This window comes from Salvia splendens, chromosome 6 (genome assembly GCF_004379255.2).
Source record: "Salvia splendens isolate huo1 chromosome 6, SspV2, whole genome shotgun sequence".
Classification (NCBI taxonomy): domain Eukaryota; kingdom Viridiplantae; phylum Streptophyta; class Magnoliopsida; order Lamiales; family Lamiaceae; genus Salvia; species Salvia splendens.
Window position 1 is genome coordinate 2,942,291 of NC_056037.1, and position 16,249 is coordinate 2,958,539.

Consider the following 16,249-nt stretch of genomic DNA (forward strand, 5'->3'; position numbering starts at 1 on the left):
AATTTAAAAATCGAAACCAAGCCATTTGATATCTATCATTTTCGCATAAAGTCAAAGTTACAACATTAATTTTGAATAATTAATACAGTTACGTAATTATACCGAAATTTAGCGTAGACTTGCATTAAATAGGAAATATGCAAATTTGTGTTTCAAACAGCGTAGGGCATACTTCAGTAGCCCTTTTTTAAACACTCCGTATGTATGCTATTACTAACTTGTATCCTTGTGCTAGTTATTGATTTTCAATAATTGACTATATCCCAAAAATGATCTCTACAAGATCTTCCCCAATTAAAATATCAAAACAGAGAAAGAAAAAAAGCGATAAACAGGGACAGAATAAGAAAAGAAAATCCTCAAGTTATTTTGGCCATAAAAGCAAATTCCAACATGGAAAATGGTTACTGCTGCGGCAGTAAAACACCTCAAACAAAAAACATGAAAACCACAAAATCTAAGACACAATAAAAAACAACAATGATAATAATAAGGGACCTTTTATCTTGGGTGCAACTTCTTGTCCCTTTTAGTACCTGTAGTGCAAAGGCTTGTAAGGCCCCTCAACCGGCACACTGATGTAGTCGGCCTGCTCCTTGCTCAACTTCGTGAGCTTGGCACCGAGCTTCCCTAGATGGAGAGCCGCCACCTTCTCATCGAGGTGCTTGGGCAGCACGTACACCTTCTTCTCATACTTCCCGGAGCTCCTCTCGTTCCACAGCTCGAGCTGGGCGATGACCTGGTTGGTGAAGGAGCACGACATGACAAAGCTGGGGTGCCCCGTGGCGCATCCAAGGTTCATCAGCCGGCCCTCGGCCAGGACGATGATCCCAGTCTTGGTGTCCGGGAAGATCCACCTGTCCGTCTGGGGCTTGATGGTGACCCTCTTCACGCCCGGGAAGGTCTCCAGTCCCTGCATGTCGATCTCGTTGTCAAAGTGGCCGATGTTGCAGACGATGGCATTGTTCTTCATCTTCCTCATGTGCTCGAGCATGATGATGTCCTTGTTGCCGGTGGTGGTGACGAAGATGTCAGCGGTGGAGACCACATCCTCAAGGGTTAGGACTTCGAAGCCTTCCATGAGGGCTTGGAGAGCGCAGATGGGATCAATCTCAGTCACGACCACACGAGCACCACCCTGCTTCAACGCGGCGGCACAGCCCTTCCCCACATCTCCGTAACCACACACGACGCCAACCTTTCCGGCGATCATGACATCAGTTGCCCTCATCAGACCATCGGGCAGCGAGTGGCGGCACCCGTAGAGGTTGTCAAACTGGTTAAAGCAGAATCAACAAAGATAATCAGAGGGAATGAAAATGAAGAAATTTGAATATGTGAAGGTTCTAGGCTAAATCTGGCAATAATTAACCTAAATCAAGACAAATCTTCTATTAAGAGATAACACAGAAAATTAAGGAGAATTCTATATCAAGTAACGAAATCAAAACATAATCCTAAATCTAAGGAAAGGAAACACATTGAATCGGCGTTGACAACAAGCAGTATTAATTAGGTAGTAACAGTTGAGTATTCATAAGCATCAAAAGGGGCACGATCCGGTGCATAAGCCCTAATTATGGTTGATAAACCCTAATTACTAATTAGGCACAAAGAAACAGGTATATCGACAATCGTTGACAAAGGACCACCAAATATCCTCAACAAAACCAATCACAATCAAAGCAATCATACATCAAAACAAACCAAATCAAAAAACTGAATACCTTGCTCTTGGTGACAGAGTCATTGACATTAATGGCAGGGAAAAGCAGAGTGCCATTAGCCTGCATCTGATACAACCTCTTCACACCAGTCGTCGTCTCCTCCGAAACACCAACCAATCTCTCATTCATCTTCCTGTACTTGGTCGGATTTCCCTTCAATCCATCTCTGATCAGCGTAAGCACGATCTGAAACTCCGCGTTGTCAGTTGAGCTCGGATCCGGCAGCTTCCCCGTCTTCTCATACTCCAGCTCCGCCTTCACGCCCTCGTGAATCAGCAGCGTGGTGTCGCCGCCGTCGTCAACAATCAGATCTGGTCCGCCGCCGGGGCCCCAGTCGAGTGCGCGCTCGGTGCACCACCAGTACTCCTGCAGAGTCTCCCCCTTCCATGCGAAGACGGCGGCGCTGTCGCGGGCGATGGCGGCGGCGGCGTGGTCCTGGGTGGAGAAGATGTTGCAGGAGCACCATCTGACCTCGGCGCCGAGGGCGGTGAGGGTCTCGATGAGGACGGCGGTCTGGATGGTCATGTGGAGGGATCCGGTGATCCTGGCGCCCTTGAAGGGCTGGGAGGGGCCGAATTCGGTGCGGCAGGACATGAGGCCGGGCATCTCGACCTCGGCGAGCTCGATCTCGAGGCGGCCGAAGTCGGCCTGGGACATGTCCTTGACCTTGTACTCGCGGCCGGAGGTGGTCTTCTCGATTTGGAGAGCCATGGCTGCGGAGGTTTCAGATCTGAGAAATGAGGGTTTTGGAGTAGAGAAGTGGACGAAGGAGATGATGGAGTGTGAGGGGTTATAAAGATGTGCGCTATATGTTTATTCTGATTTAGTCCCTATATGTTTCTTTATTTTTTTCTACTGGGAAAGAGAAAATTTCATTTTCATGCCTAAACTATTGATATTAAAAGTTAGACCAATACAATTATGTCATAGAGATAGGAATTTTCGATTAAATATAAATTAAAAATGAATTCAAAATGGATTGTCACAAAAACAACTTATATTTTCAAGATTACTCTAGTTGAAAACCGATTAAATGTCTCCAATTGCTATAATATTGGGTGTTCAGTATTTATTAATATATGTGTTGGAGTATAATCTCACAGTCACCGTTGGATGCAGCAAGCTAAAAATCAATGTCACTCTCAACAGCTGTAGATTTGTTAGAGGTTGAGCTCGTTCAAGATATTATTGAGCTCGGCATATTATTGAGCACGGCGTTTTATTGAGCTCGGTGAGCTCGGTGTTCTATTGAGCTCGGTGAGCTCGGTGTTTTATTGAGCTCGGTGAGCTCGGTGTTTTATTGAGCTCGGCGGTTTATTGAGCTCAGCATTTCATCGAACTTTTGCATACTTTCACAACAAGTGGCGCCGTCTGTGGGAAGCGCAATCGGAGTTGATATCGATGACGACGACGAGGTACGAAGCGGAGAAATTCTCGGGGAAGAATGACTTTGGTCTGTGGCAGATCAAGATGAAGGCTCTGTTGATCCAGCAAGGGCTCGATGAAGCAATCGAGCCAATTGATCCGAAGGGGAAAGAAAAAGAAGATCTCGATGAGAAGAGCGTGAGGAAGAAGGCTGAGATTGCCAAGAAAGCCCATAGCGCTATTATTCTCAATCTCACGGACAAGGTGTTGCGCGAGGTTGCGAAGGAAACCACAGCGCATGGGGTATGGACGAAGCTCGAAGCGCTGTACATGACCAAGTCGCTTGCTAATCGCCTATACATGAAGCAGCGCCTCTTTTCATACAAGATTCTTGAAGACCGACCCTTCGCAGAGCAGATTGATGATTTCAGCAAGAATCTGGATGATTTGGAGAATGTAGATGGCCCCATGAAGAATGAAGACAAGGCCATCTTGCTCTTGAATGCTCTTCCCAAAACATTCCAGCATCTTAAAGATGCAATGCTGTTTGGCCGGAATGCAGAATCTGGAATCACATATGAAGAAGTTCAGTGTGCTCTTCGATCAAAGGAGCTTGAAAAGAACTCTTCGAAGACAAATGAAGGAAGTGGCAGTCAAGCCTTGAATGTAAAGGCTTTCAAAGGCAAGAAAAAGAAATTCAATCAGAATCAAAAGCCTAAGTATCAGAAGCAAAATGAGGAGAAGCGAAGCTGTCATTACTGCAAGAAACCTGGGCATCTCAAAAGGGATTGCTACTCGTGGAAAAGGAAGCAAAACGAAGAGAAGGCTACCCAAAATCAGGCTGATCTTGCAGAAGACACAGATCCACCCCAGATCATGAATGTGGTGAGTGGTGGGATAGAGAGTTCTTGGATAATGGACTCCGGGTGCAGCTTCCATATTTGTTCCAACAAAGCTTGGTTTGAAAACCTTTCTGAGGCAACCGGGTCAGTAATGTTGGGGAATGATCAGATGTGCTACATCAAAGGCATTGGAGATATCAGATTGAGAGCTCATGATGGATCAACAAAACTGCTTACTCAAGTCAGGTACATTCCTGAGATTAAGAGGAATTTGATTTCACTTGGCATGCTTGAATCTAGAGGTTTCAGGTTTTCTTCTGAGAAAGGCTACATGAATGTCTCACTTAATGGAAAAATCTTGCTGATTGCTGAGAGAAGAAACAGTTTATACTATCTAGTAGCAGAAACTGTTGTTGCTTCAGTGAATCTTGCAGAGGACTCTGATATAGGTCTGTGGCACAAGAGGCTCGGCCATCTTGGAGAAAGTGGGATGAGAGAACTGATCAAGAAAGGGGTCATTCCGGCTGGAAGTGATCAGAGGTTCAAGGAATGTGAACACTGTGCTCTGGGGAAGAGCAAGAAGCTACCATACAAGGCTGGTAAACACACCTCAAAATTACCTCTTGACTATGCGCATTGTGATTTATGGGGTCCAGCTCAGCCTGCTTCTATGGGAGGAGGCAGGTATTTCATGTCGATAATAGATGACTATAGCAGAAAGGTCTGGATATACATCCTAAAGCAGAAGTCACAAGCATTTGAAAAATTCAGAGAATGGTGCACAGAGATGAAGTTGAAGAAATCCACCACTCTCAAGTGCTTGAGGACTGATAACGGGCTGGAGTTCTTATCTGAAGATTTTGAGTCTTTCTGCAAAACAAATGGGATACAAAGGCATAGGACAGTCCCGGCTAATCCGCAACAAAACGGAGTTGCTGAAAGAATGAACCGAACACTCCTCGATAGAGTCAGATGCATGCTTTTATCATCAGGCTTGCCAAAGATGTTCTGGGGGGAGGCAGTGTGTACTGCTGCGGTGCTAATTAACAGCTCTCCATCATCAGCTATAGGAAATGAAATCCCAGATGTCAGATGGTATGGTGGAGATAGAGAGTACAACCAGTTCAAGGTGTTCGGTTGTAGAGCATATGCCCACTGCAAGCAGGGAAAGCTTGATGCAAGGGCTCAGAAATGTGTGATGGTTGGGTACCAACATGGAGTAAAAGGGTACAGGTTGTGGTGCACTGAAGAGGGGAACAAGAAGATAATTGTGAGCCGAGATGTGGTCTTCCATGAGCATCATATGCCATTCTTGAAGACTGAGGATCAGATGGGTGAAAGAGTATCTATTGATCAAGAAGTTCAGCATGGCCAGCCACCACCTAGTGATCCAGATGATCAGAATGGAGGTGGAGCTTCAAGTTCCCATGAAGCTTCAAGTCCACAGCAACCCCAGCAACGAGATCAGATTGATGATGATCAGAGATCACATATTATAGCCAGGGACAGAAACAGAAGAGAGATCAGAAAGCCAGCTAGGTTCAGTGATTATGAGATGAGTTTTTTTGCTCTCTGTGTTGCTGAGGTATTGGAGTGCTTAGAGCCATCCACCTATGCTGAAGCTATGTCGAGTAAGGAAAAGGAGAAATGGCTTGCAGCTATGAGAGAAGAGATCCAGTCACTACTCAAAAACCACACTTGGATTTTGGTGAAGAATCCAGGGACCCAAAAGCTTATTAGCTGCAAATGGATCTTCAAGATGAAGATTGAAGTTGGTGAAGTTGAGAGTGTCAGATTTAAGGCACGGCTTGTTGCTAGAGGATTCACTCAAGAAGAGGGGATTGATTATAATGATGTGTTCTCTCCGGTTGTAAAACACAGTTCCATCAGGATATTGCTTGCTCTTGTTGCAAAGTATGATTGGGAGTTACACCAACTCGATGTCAAGACAGCCTTCTTGCATGGTGAACTTGAAGAAACAATATATATGCATCAACCCGAGGGGTTCATGGAGGCTGGGAATGAAGACAAAGTGTGTTTGCTCAAGAGAAGTTTGTATGGATTGAAGCAAAGTAGTAGGCAGTGGTATCTCAAGTTTGATGAGCATATGATGAGTATTGGTTTCAGAAAATCACAGTATGATAGCTGTGTTTACATCAGAGAAAGGAATGGTGTACCAATTGCTTTCCTACTTTTGTATGTTGATGATATGCTTGTGGCAGGAGCAGATCTGGGAGTGATTGAGAGAATCAAGGCTGAACTGGAATCCAAGTTTGAAATGAAGGATCTTGGAAATGCAAGGAGAATCCTTGGCATGGATATACTGAGGGATAGGCCAAAGAGAGAGCTCAGGTTGTTGCAGAGGAATTACATCCAGAGAGTTTTGAAGAAATTTCAGGCTGATGACTTCAAACCTGTCTCTACACCATTGGCTGCTCACTTTAAGTTGAGCATGGATCAGAAACCAAAGAATGACTCAGAGAGGAGAGAGCTGAGCAAGATACCTTATGCAAACATCATAGGAAGCATAATGTATTCAATGCTGTGCACAAGACCAGATTTGGCTCAGGCTATAAGTGTTACTAGCCGATTTATGTCAGACCATGGGAGAGAGCATTGGATAGCATTGAAGTGGTTGCTCAGATACTTGAAGGGTGCTTCAGATTATGGTCTGTTGTACAGGGCAGATTGTAAGGATCAAGGTGGAGCACTGGTGGGGTTTTGCGATTCTGATTATGCATCAAATAGAGATAATAGGAGATCTCAAACTGGATATGTGTTCACCCTAAATGGCACTGCTATAAGCTGGAAATCTGGATTACAACATGTGGTTGCTTTATCTACTACGGAAGCTGAGTACATGGCAATGACAGAGGCTGTGAAAGAAGCAATATGGCTGAAGGGAATCCTAGAAGATTTTGGGGAGAAGCAAGATACAGTGGAGATAAACTGTGACAGCAGCAGCGCCTTATGCCTTGCCAAACACCAAGTGTTTCACGAAAGAAGTAAGCACATAGATGTGCGGATGCACTTCATAAGGGATGAAATACAGAGAGGCGAAGTCAAGATGGTGAAAATATCTACTGAGCATAATGCGGCTGATATGTTGACAAAGCCGTTGCCAGCCATGAAGTTTAAATACTGCTTGGGGCTGGTGGGACTTGTGGAGTGATGAGTTTGAGGTTTTGTCAGAGGATTATGATTCATTGTTGATTCTGAGATTAAGGTGGAGTTTGTTGGAGTATAATCTCACAATCACCGTTGGATGCAGCAAGCTAAAAATCAATGTCATTCTCAACAGCTGTAGATTTGTTAGAGGTTGAGCTCGTTCAAGATATTATTGAGCTCGGCATATTATTGAGCACGGCGTTTTATTGAGCTCGGTGAGCTCGGTGTTCTATTGAGCTCGGTGAGCTCGGTGTTTTATTGAGCTCGGTGAGCTCGGTGTTTTATTGAGCTCGGCGGTTTATTGAGCTCAGCATTTCATCGAACTTTTGCATACTTTCACAACAATATGAATGTAAAATTAATATATAAAAACACTAGTAATGTTTCACTATTTTTTTCATCCCTTCTTCAAATCAACGCCTGATCAAAGTTAGACATATAAATCGAATGGATGGAGTTATATTTTGTATGCTTATTAAAAATAGTAAATGAGGTATTAGTTGTGAACCAAGAGAGTAATAATTTGATTAGTAAAATCTAATTTGAAATAAACCATGAAGTTGGTAAGTCGGGCTCCACCACTAGTGTTGATTATAGTAATATATGATATTTCATTTTTTAAGATAAGGAAATCTTCTATCGTTACTAGTGCTAAAATATCTAAAACAAGTCTTGTAGTCATCATTGGTCATGAATCATGATAGGTTTATTGCACTAATTTTATTTAGGGATAAGTAAGGTTACCTATTTTATGGAATATTGTCTTTTAAGAAAAATGAATTTAGAAGACAACATATTTTTCATATTTGGTGTGATTGGTGGGATTTGGTAAATGTCGCGACTCCAATGTGAAAAGGACCCGATGAGAAAATATCACACGTCATTTCTTCGATTACTGTTTGATTAAAATTTTAAAAACAACACCAAACTTTTGAATTATTTCATATATTTTAATCCCAAAAGTAAATTATTGTTTGCCATAAGAAAATTTAGTACAACTATAAAATTATATACTATATGTTGACATCACGGCGACATCTACACGATCTTTGTTATATTTAAGATTTTATGAAATTAAGTAGCTCGATTTCCATTTTATCACTTTTCCAATAATTATACAACTACCATTTTTAGTCAGTAAAGAGAAAATACACATTTTAACCATTAAAATATGTATTAATTCACCACGAGCTATAGGCGGCCCATCCATCAATTGGTAATTCAAATTGCAAAGCTTAATTTAAATTTCAACTCCATCCAAAAAAGAATAATTCTATTTTTTTCATTAATAAAAATATACTATAATTTTTTATTTAATTTTACTAATTTTACATTAAAATTTATGATGAGTCGTGAGACTATCATATGATTCAACAGGAAATATTTATTTTTTCACTATTTTCAACTCCTTTTTATCTAGGGAGTTGGTGATCTTAGGGCATCCACAATGGGGCGCTTGAAGGCGCGCCCGATGCGTGCCATCGTCCTCAGGCGTGTCATCGGGCACCATTGTGGGTGCCCGGACGATGCGACGCCCTAAGCCCACGCCCTATGCTTCGTCAGCGGTAAAAGCGCGCCCGATAGGCCATCGGGCGCCATTGTAGGCGACGCGGACGATGGCGCGCCCGATGGCACGCGTTTTTTATTTTTATTTTAATGCTAAATTCGAAAAAATTGTTTAAATGCCCCCCACCCCACCTTCATTTGTAACATTTCATTTCACGATTCCACTCTCGAAACTCACATTTACTACGAAAATGGATTCAAGTCCCAACAGTTCGATGTTTGGTGGTGATGCGCGTTGGCCGGGTACAGAACCCGACGAATATCGGCCGTTCGACGTCAACTCGCAGTACGATCCCAAATTCAGTACGGATTTGTACGGTTTGTCTGACATGGAGTCGTCTCCAAACCGACCCGTCGCCCCCTCCCGCTGCGCCGCCTCCGCCGCCGCCACTCCATCCGCCGCCCCCGCCCCCGCCCCCGCCAGAAAGAAGCGGATCCGGCACCGCGCGTACTAGTTGCCACCTCCAGCAACGAATGAAGAGTACGCCCCCGGCCGTACGAACTACCAGCCGGATGAAACCCTCGTCTTGGCGAGGTGTTGGGTGGATATATCGGAGGACCCGATATTCGCGAACAACCAGAAGCAGCTCGCGTACTGGGAGCGAAGCCGCCGAGTGCGTACAGGCTCCAACGGGAGCAGCTCTGCAAGCACTGGGATCAGGTGAAGAAGCAAGTCAACCTGTTTGCGGCGGAGTACGAGAAGTGCTTGAGGGAGCAGGGAAGCGGCGAGAGCTTGACCGATGTGCGCGATAAAGCGCTGTTGTCGTACCAGTCCATGTACGGCGACTTCTAGCATTTCAACATCTGGGCGCTCTTGAGGGACAAGCAGAAATTCCAAGGCGGAATTCTGCACACCGGTGCGACAAAGAGGACGAAGACCACCGAAGCTGGTGGTTACACGAGCAGCGAAAGCGGAACTCATCCGGTGGACCTCAACCGGACGTACGCGGAGGATGAGGTTCTGGCACACCGATGTCCTCCCGGCGTCCCATAGGCGTCAAGGCTGCGAAGAACAAGGGGAAGGCGACAGCGACAACATCCTCGATGGCGCAGACGTTGTTGCAAACGCACAAGGCCCTCGAGAAGTGCACGGACCCCACCAAAGCCGAATACCTCCGGGGGTTGATCAATGAGCTGCGTCAGAAGTTGGGAATTTCGTAGATTAGCCACTTGAATCGTGTAACTTTTGTTAATCAATGCAGTCTTCGCCGGTTTTTATTTAACCGTTGTGTTTTTTAATTAGTTTGCATTATATATTTGAAAACATTTAAATTAATTAACTAAACAATAGTAAAACCTATAGGGCGCCCCTTAGGGCGCACCTTAGGGCGTCCCATAGGGTGCCCTACTGCAGGTGGAAGGGTAGGAGGATAAAAAAGATGACGTGGCGGTGCATAGGGCGCGCCTTAGGGCGTCCCATTGCTAATGCCCTTAGGGTATCCACTATAGGGGCGGTGCGCCGGCCGGCCCCTTCCCGCCATCGCCCCGCCGGATTATAGTAGGGAGGACGTCCGCCCCGAGGCGGACAAAATTTCCGGGGCGAAGAGGCTTCGGCGTGTTTTGTGCGAGGACGCGCCGGTCCCCGATCGCCGCGCCGGCCGCCCCTGCGATTTTTTTTCGACATTTTTAGGGTTTAGAGGGAGATTGGAGAAGGAAGAAGGAAGAAGAGAGAAAGAAGCAGTTTCGAATTTTGTGTAATTAAAATGAAAATTGATTATAAAATTTCGGAGCTATTGGAAGTGTCCGCTTATAGTGGCAGAAACCTTTTTTTAGCGCGGACAAAAAAACTGGGGTTGTGGATAAAAAATGGGCGGGACTATTGGGAACGTCCGACTTATAGTGGATACTCTTACCCTTGACATTAACACACTTGAGCAAATTCGTTCTATCATGGTTAATTATCAGCATCACTAAGATATTACTAAAAAGCCCTCCCACCCACCACAAGGCTATAATAGTCCAAACACATTCACCAACCCCAAATTCCTAATTTATTAAATCAGATCCAAACTCACCACCTCACCACCTCCACACCTCCATTCCACCACCTCCGATTCCAATCATGGACGCCGTTTCAGAATGGGGAAACACTCCTCTTGCTGCCGTGGACCCCGAGATCCACGACCTCATCGAGAAGGAGAAGCGCCGCCAGTGCCGCGGCATTGAGCTCATCGCCTCCGAGAATTTCACCTCCTTCGCCGTGATTGAAGCTCTCGGCAGCGCGCTCACCAACAAGTACTCCGAGGGCATGCCTGGCAACCGCTACTACGGCGGCAACGAGTACATCGACCAGATCGAGAACCTCACCCGCTCACGCGCCCTCCAGGCTTACCGCCTCGACCCGGCCAGTTGGGGCGTCAATGTCCAGCCCTACAGCGGCTCCCCGGCGAACTTCGCTGCCTACACGGCGGTTCTCAACCCGCACGACCGGATCATGGGGCTGGATCTGCCATCCGGTGGCCATCTCACGCACGGGTACTACACCTCTGGCGGTAAGAAGATCAGCGCCACCTCGATCTACTTCGAGAGCTTGCCGTACAAGGTTGATTCGAAGACCGGGTACATTGATTACGATAGGTTGGAGGAGAAGGCGCTTGACTTCAGGCCTAAGTTGATTATCTGCGGAGGGAGTGCTTACCCTAGGGATTGGGATTACAAGAGGTTCAGATCGGTTGCCGATAAGTGCGGCGCGCTTCTGCTCTGCGATATGGCGCACATTAGCGGCCTCGTTGCTGCTCAGGTGCGTAAACATTCGACCTCGATCTGATTTAGTATCTGCAGCTGAGCTTAGTAGATCATAAATTTGCCGTTCAATTTGCTCTGCATTTACATTTGCGTTTTGTGTTGTGGAATCAGAGATCTGTTCATTTTCATTGGTGCTTCATTTGCATGTATGCTTGATTTAGACGAAATACCCAATATACTAATAAAATCTGCATAATTTTGTTAATTATACTTGGCGATGGAGTTAGGATCTGCATGTTAATACTATTTTGTGGTTTTGCCCCTGATCTTTTGTCATGTGATACGTGTGTGTGTGTGTGTGGAAGTCTTTTGCTTAGTATGTTGATTCTCATAGTTATGGTTGAGCGTTATAGGAAGCGGCTGATCCATTTGAGTACTGCGACTTGGTAACTACCACCACTCACAAGAGTCTGAGGGGTCCAAGGGCGGGCATGATCTTCTACAGGAAGGGTCCGAAGCCAGCCAAAAAGGGGCAGCCCGAGGGTGCAGTTTACGACTTTGAGGATAAGATCAACTTTGCTGTCTTCCCCTCCCTTCAGGGTGGCCCACATAACCACCAAATTGGTGCCCTTGCTGTGGCCCTAAAGCAGGTCATGACCCCTGGTTTCAAGGCGTATGCTAAGCAAGTCAGGGCGAACGCAGTGGCTCTTGGGAATTATCTGATCAGCAAAGGATACAATCTTGTCACTAGTGGAACCGAGAACCACTTGGTTCTGTGGGATCTCCGTCCTCTTGGGCTAACTGGTATGGGATCATGGATCTGAATCTAGTTTGTTTGTAAGACACAAGTGATTGTTGAGCTCTTTCGTTTTTCTTGAAACTTACATCCGGCTGTTGTTTTGCAGGAAACAAAGTTGAGAAACTCTGTGATCTGTGCAACATTACTGTTAACAAGAATGCTGTGTTTGGTGACAGCAGTGCCTTGGCTCCTGGAGGTGTTCGCATTGGTACGTATCAGTATTGTATTATTCGAATGAGAGCTTAGTTCCTTTGTCTTATTTTCCACTGTTACTGATGAGTGAGTTTTTTTGGGTATTGCAGGTGCTCCTGCCATGACATCGAGAGGGTTAGTCGAGAAAGACTTCGAGCAGATTGCTGAATTCCTCCACCGGGCTGTGACTGTGACACTGAAGATTCAGAAGGAGCACGGTAAACTACTAAAAGACTTCAACAAGGGCCTAGTGAACAACAAAGACATCGAAGAGCTCAAGGTCGATGTCGAGAAATTCTCCTCTTCATTTGAGATGCCCGGCTTCCTCATGTCAGAGATGAAGTACAAAGACTGATGTGATGCATTAACTCCTCATTTTTAAGTTTCTCTGTTTTCGATTTGTGTGTCTTCCCTTTGAGTTCATCTGTTAGGCTCTTCTGATTTTGAATTATGTATGTCAAAAATAACTAAAAGAACAGGCAGTATATGATGTGCCAAAGTTGTTTTCCAAGGTCATCAAATTTCCTTGTGTTCCTACGAAGTTGAAGTTGATCAAAGTTTGAGGTTGTGAGTTTCCCACTATAGAATACTGTTTTTTTTTATGAGTAGATGAGAGGCTACCCGAATATTGTTTTGGTAGTTTTCGTAATCTAATTGCATATCACACGAAAAGTCTAACATGAATAATAGTACTATCTCACTAAATATGAAGCATTTTTTTTTAACTTGAGATTTTATGTATCATTGTTTTGTGAATTAAAGTGGAAAGAGAATAAAATACATATAATAATTCTTTTCATTAAAAAAATTTAGCACTTTTAGTAGAACTAACAAAAAATAAAAACATTTCATAATTTAATGACACAGAGATTCATTTTTAAAACAGAAGCTGCAGTAAAATGGTAGAGGAAAACTGAGAAAAGCAAACTAAAAATCATCCTCCAATTATTACAAGTTGCCAGAATAAAAGAGGAAACTAAAGCAAGGAACACCGTTATGGAAAAACGGTGCAGTTTATGGAGATTAATGTTAAACTAGTAGTGACAAAATAACGAAGCAAGCAACATGGAGACTAGTAACTCTCATCTCTGTTGCCATACCCGCCTCCATAACCACCACCACCACCACGGCCAAAGCTGTTGCCTCCATAATCGCCACCGCCACCGCCATAGTTACTACGAGGAGGTTTCTCTGTGGCCTGGCTTACACGGATGTTCCTGCCATTCAGTTCCTACAGGGAAGTGATAAACACGTGAATTAGACAATGTTAGAGGCAATGAATGTGAAGGAAAGCTGTAAAGAATGCTTAGCAGTTATTTCTAGCGCTCAGAATCTAACCTGCCCATCCATTGCTGATATGGCTGAGTTAGCAGCCTCTTCACAAGTGAAATTTACAAATCCAAACCCTCTCGATCTTCCAGTGTCTCTGTCAACGATAATTCTTACTACATACAGACTGATAAGTCAATATATAGAAAGAAGAAACAACATCAAGCAAAAAGTTACAATGCTCTATATTTTGGTCCATTAAACACTTTACCCAATGCTTCAACTAACAGAGCCAGTGACCTACAACACTAAAAGAGCAACATCCACCTATTTCACAAGGAATACAGATTTAAAACAAGCTAAACAGACGCAACATTGTCAGAGTTCATTTAACTTTTAAGTACGGGATAGTGTTGCCATTTTATATCCGCAAACAAACACATAGACAAAACAAAACTAATAGAACAGTCTAATCAAAAGATTTCGAGAAAAACGGGCAGAACAAGATCTTATGAGCATATAGACATCAAGATACTTGGTACTGCAACATGCCTTTCAACAAACTTGGGAATGTACAGAAATGGGAAATAACAGCTACTCTATTCGACTCACCAGAGTCAACTTCTCCGAAGCTAGAAAAAGCATCCCTGAGAGACTGATCATCAGTTTGATAAGAAAGCCCTATCAAGGGAAAACACAGGACATGCATATGAGATCATAAGACAAATATATGTTACACAAACAAAGCTATAAATGTGAAATTTAAGAAAGATCAACCTCCAATGAAAAGCTTGGTAGACATCAGGCGCATCGCATTAAGCATCGAGGATTGTCCACTCAATGCACTAGAGGCAGATATGCTCTGCCTTAGCATGGTTCCAACTTTGTTGAAGCAAGCCATATGCATTAAAATCTGAATGAAATTCAAATATCTCAACAAACGTGTACATAGGTTTAGAAATGAGATTGTAATCAATCAAGAAGCCATGACAATCCAATTCTGGTTAAGAAAAAAGACTCTAAAGTAGTACAGTAACTTTTTGAGTCAGGAACAGATAACTGATAAACTGATTCAAGCACCATTCTATCAAAAAACAAGAAACAAATTGCTAAAGCACAGATCACGAGCATAAAATACTAGGAGTACATTTCACCTCTTCTTTCTGTCGTGAACCACACAAAAAGTAAACAACATCTGGTGAAAATTAGAGTATGTTCTAGGCATCATATCATCACACAGATCACTCATGGCATACAAAATACATAAATCGCACCTTGACAGAGATAAACAAATTACATAAATCGCAAATAAATATTAAAAAATCCACACTTCCCATAGGAAGAAAAGGTTTTATATTCTGCAACTAAAAACAAAGATCTCTGACGCATATCAAGAATAACACATGCAGAAATGAATAGATCTAAGAAAAAGCTATCAGAATTAATTTAGTCTGCGAAATCAGAGGAAAGATACCTCTTTGAATTGAAGGGTTTTTCGGAGCGGCGACTGCTATCAAGTGAAGGGTTTTAGGAATATACTCCTATTAATCAGATTGGAGCTGAAACTACGAAAATATCTCTCCTACAGTTATTTTTCCTGCGGTTAGGGCTCCATTGCCTGTGTTGTACCCTTTTCCGCTTTTGGGTTATGCATTGAATTATTTATTCATTTGTTTATATTTTTTTGTTATTATTTTTATTAGTAGTAGTAGTACTATTTTTATTTTGGTTAGTTATACTAGAACTTATACTACTAGGTATAATATAATTGTCATGTTTTAATGGGATTGATCCGATTGAACTTTTAAACACTCACCTCTTGTATTTCAAATATAACAAACGCAGATTAGGAATCTTAATTACATACTCCTAATTTACACTATTAGTAAGGGAAACGAGTTTAAGAGCATCCACAACGGTGGCGTCCGTCGCCACGGCCGTCCGCGCCGCTGGCACGGCGCCGCTCGATACATACGGTGGCGTCCGTCGCCACGGCCGTCCGCGCCGCTGGCACGGCGCCGCTCGATGTATCGAGCAGCGCCGTGCCAGCGAGCAGCTGACGTGGCGCGCTGGGATTCGTCAATGGCATAGCCGTTGTGTTTAATTTTTTTAATTAAAAAATCGGTTTTTAATTAAAAACCCCGATAAAAAATAAAATATAAAAAAAATCACTTCCCAAAAAAAATATATCCGTTTATAACCGTTTTTTTTCCAATTTTTAATTTTTTTTCATTTTTTTACCCAAAAAATACACACTTTCATCTATAAATACCCCCAATTTCACTCCAAAAAATTCACATCAAACTACACAATTCTCATCTTCATTCTCTCATATTCATTTTCATCTTCAATCTCTCATATCCATTTTCATATTCAATCTCTCATATCCATTTTCATCTTCATTCTCTCATACCCTACAACATCACTATGTCCGGCCAAGACGATAACCCTACGGGCTCCCACGGTTGGAACCCCGAATGGTTCGGTTCACAACCGTTTCCTAGTCCGGAAACGGACTATTCGACCCCTCCTCTCACCCAAGATTCGGGCGTTCCGGGTGGCTACCGGCCATACCCGGTCGACGAGCAAGGTGTAATACCCGGATGGCTATTTGGCAGGAAACGAGGACGCACCCG

At 43.7% G+C, this 16,249-nt stretch overlaps 3 protein-coding genes across 3 annotated transcripts; 1 reads left to right on the plus strand and 2 right to left on the minus strand.

Moving 5' to 3' along the window:
- Positions 1 to 343: 343 nt before the first annotated feature.
- Positions 344 to 2,532, minus strand: LOC121809415 (adenosylhomocysteinase-like). Its single transcript, XM_042210030.1, has 2 exons — positions 1,728 to 2,532; positions 344 to 1,276 (listed from the first exon to the last, which is right to left on the minus strand). The coding sequence occupies exons 1-2, from the start codon at positions 2,436 to 2,438 to the stop codon at positions 530 to 532; spliced, it is 1,458 nt and encodes a 485-aa protein (XP_042065964.1). The 5' UTR covers positions 2,439 to 2,532; the 3' UTR covers positions 344 to 529.
- Positions 2,533 to 10,667: 8,135 nt separating this feature from the next.
- Positions 10,668 to 12,926, plus strand: LOC121808023 (serine hydroxymethyltransferase 4-like). Its single transcript, XM_042208361.1, has 4 exons — positions 10,668 to 11,408; positions 11,767 to 12,157; positions 12,259 to 12,360; positions 12,455 to 12,926. The coding sequence occupies exons 1-4, from the start codon at positions 10,731 to 10,733 to the stop codon at positions 12,697 to 12,699; spliced, it is 1,416 nt and encodes a 471-aa protein (XP_042064295.1). The 5' UTR covers positions 10,668 to 10,730; the 3' UTR covers positions 12,700 to 12,926.
- Positions 12,927 to 13,214: 288 nt separating this feature from the next.
- Positions 13,215 to 15,251, minus strand: LOC121808024 (glycine-rich RNA-binding protein 4, mitochondrial-like). The gene is made up of 5 exons (XM_042208362.1): positions 15,088 to 15,251; positions 14,391 to 14,526; positions 14,226 to 14,294; positions 13,683 to 13,789; positions 13,215 to 13,575 (listed from the first exon to the last, which is right to left on the minus strand). The coding sequence occupies exons 2-5, from the start codon at positions 14,518 to 14,520 to the stop codon at positions 13,417 to 13,419; spliced, it is 465 nt and encodes a 154-aa protein (XP_042064296.1). The 5' UTR covers positions 14,521 to 14,526; positions 15,088 to 15,251; the 3' UTR covers positions 13,215 to 13,416.
- Positions 15,252 to 16,249: the final 998 nt, after the last annotated feature.

Bases quoted from the DNA above. Each gene is read 5' to 3' on its own strand.
- LOC121808024 (XM_042208362.1), bottom strand. From the start codon at position 14,520: ATGCATATGGCTTGCTTCAACAAAGTTGGAACCATGCTAAGGCAGAGC. The intron at 14,295-14,390 runs GTTGATCTTTCT...TTCCCTTGATAG, and splicing joins TACCAAGCTTTTCATTGGAG to GGCTTTCTTATCAAACTGAT. The intron at 13,576-13,682 runs GTTAGATTCTGA...ACTTCCCTGTAG, and splicing joins TATCAGCAATGGATGGGCAG to GAACTGAATGGCAGGAACAT.
- LOC121809415 (XM_042210030.1), bottom strand. From the start codon at position 2,438: ATGGCTCTCCAAATCGAGAAGACCACCTCCGGCCGCGAGTACAAGGTC. The intron at 1,277-1,727 runs GTATTCAGTTTT...TGCTTTAACCAG, and splicing joins ACTCTGTCACCAAGAGCAAG to TTTGACAACCTCTACGGGTG.
- LOC121808023 (XM_042208361.1), top strand. From the start codon at position 10,731: ATGGACGCCGTTTCAGAATGGGGAAACACTCCTCTTGCTGCCGTGGAC. The intron at 12,158-12,258 runs GTATGGGATCAT...GTTGTTTTGCAG, and splicing joins CCGTCCTCTTGGGCTAACTG to GAAACAAAGTTGAGAAACTC. The intron at 12,361-12,454 runs GTACGTATCAGT...TGGGTATTGCAG, and splicing joins TCCTGGAGGTGTTCGCATTG to GTGCTCCTGCCATGACATCG.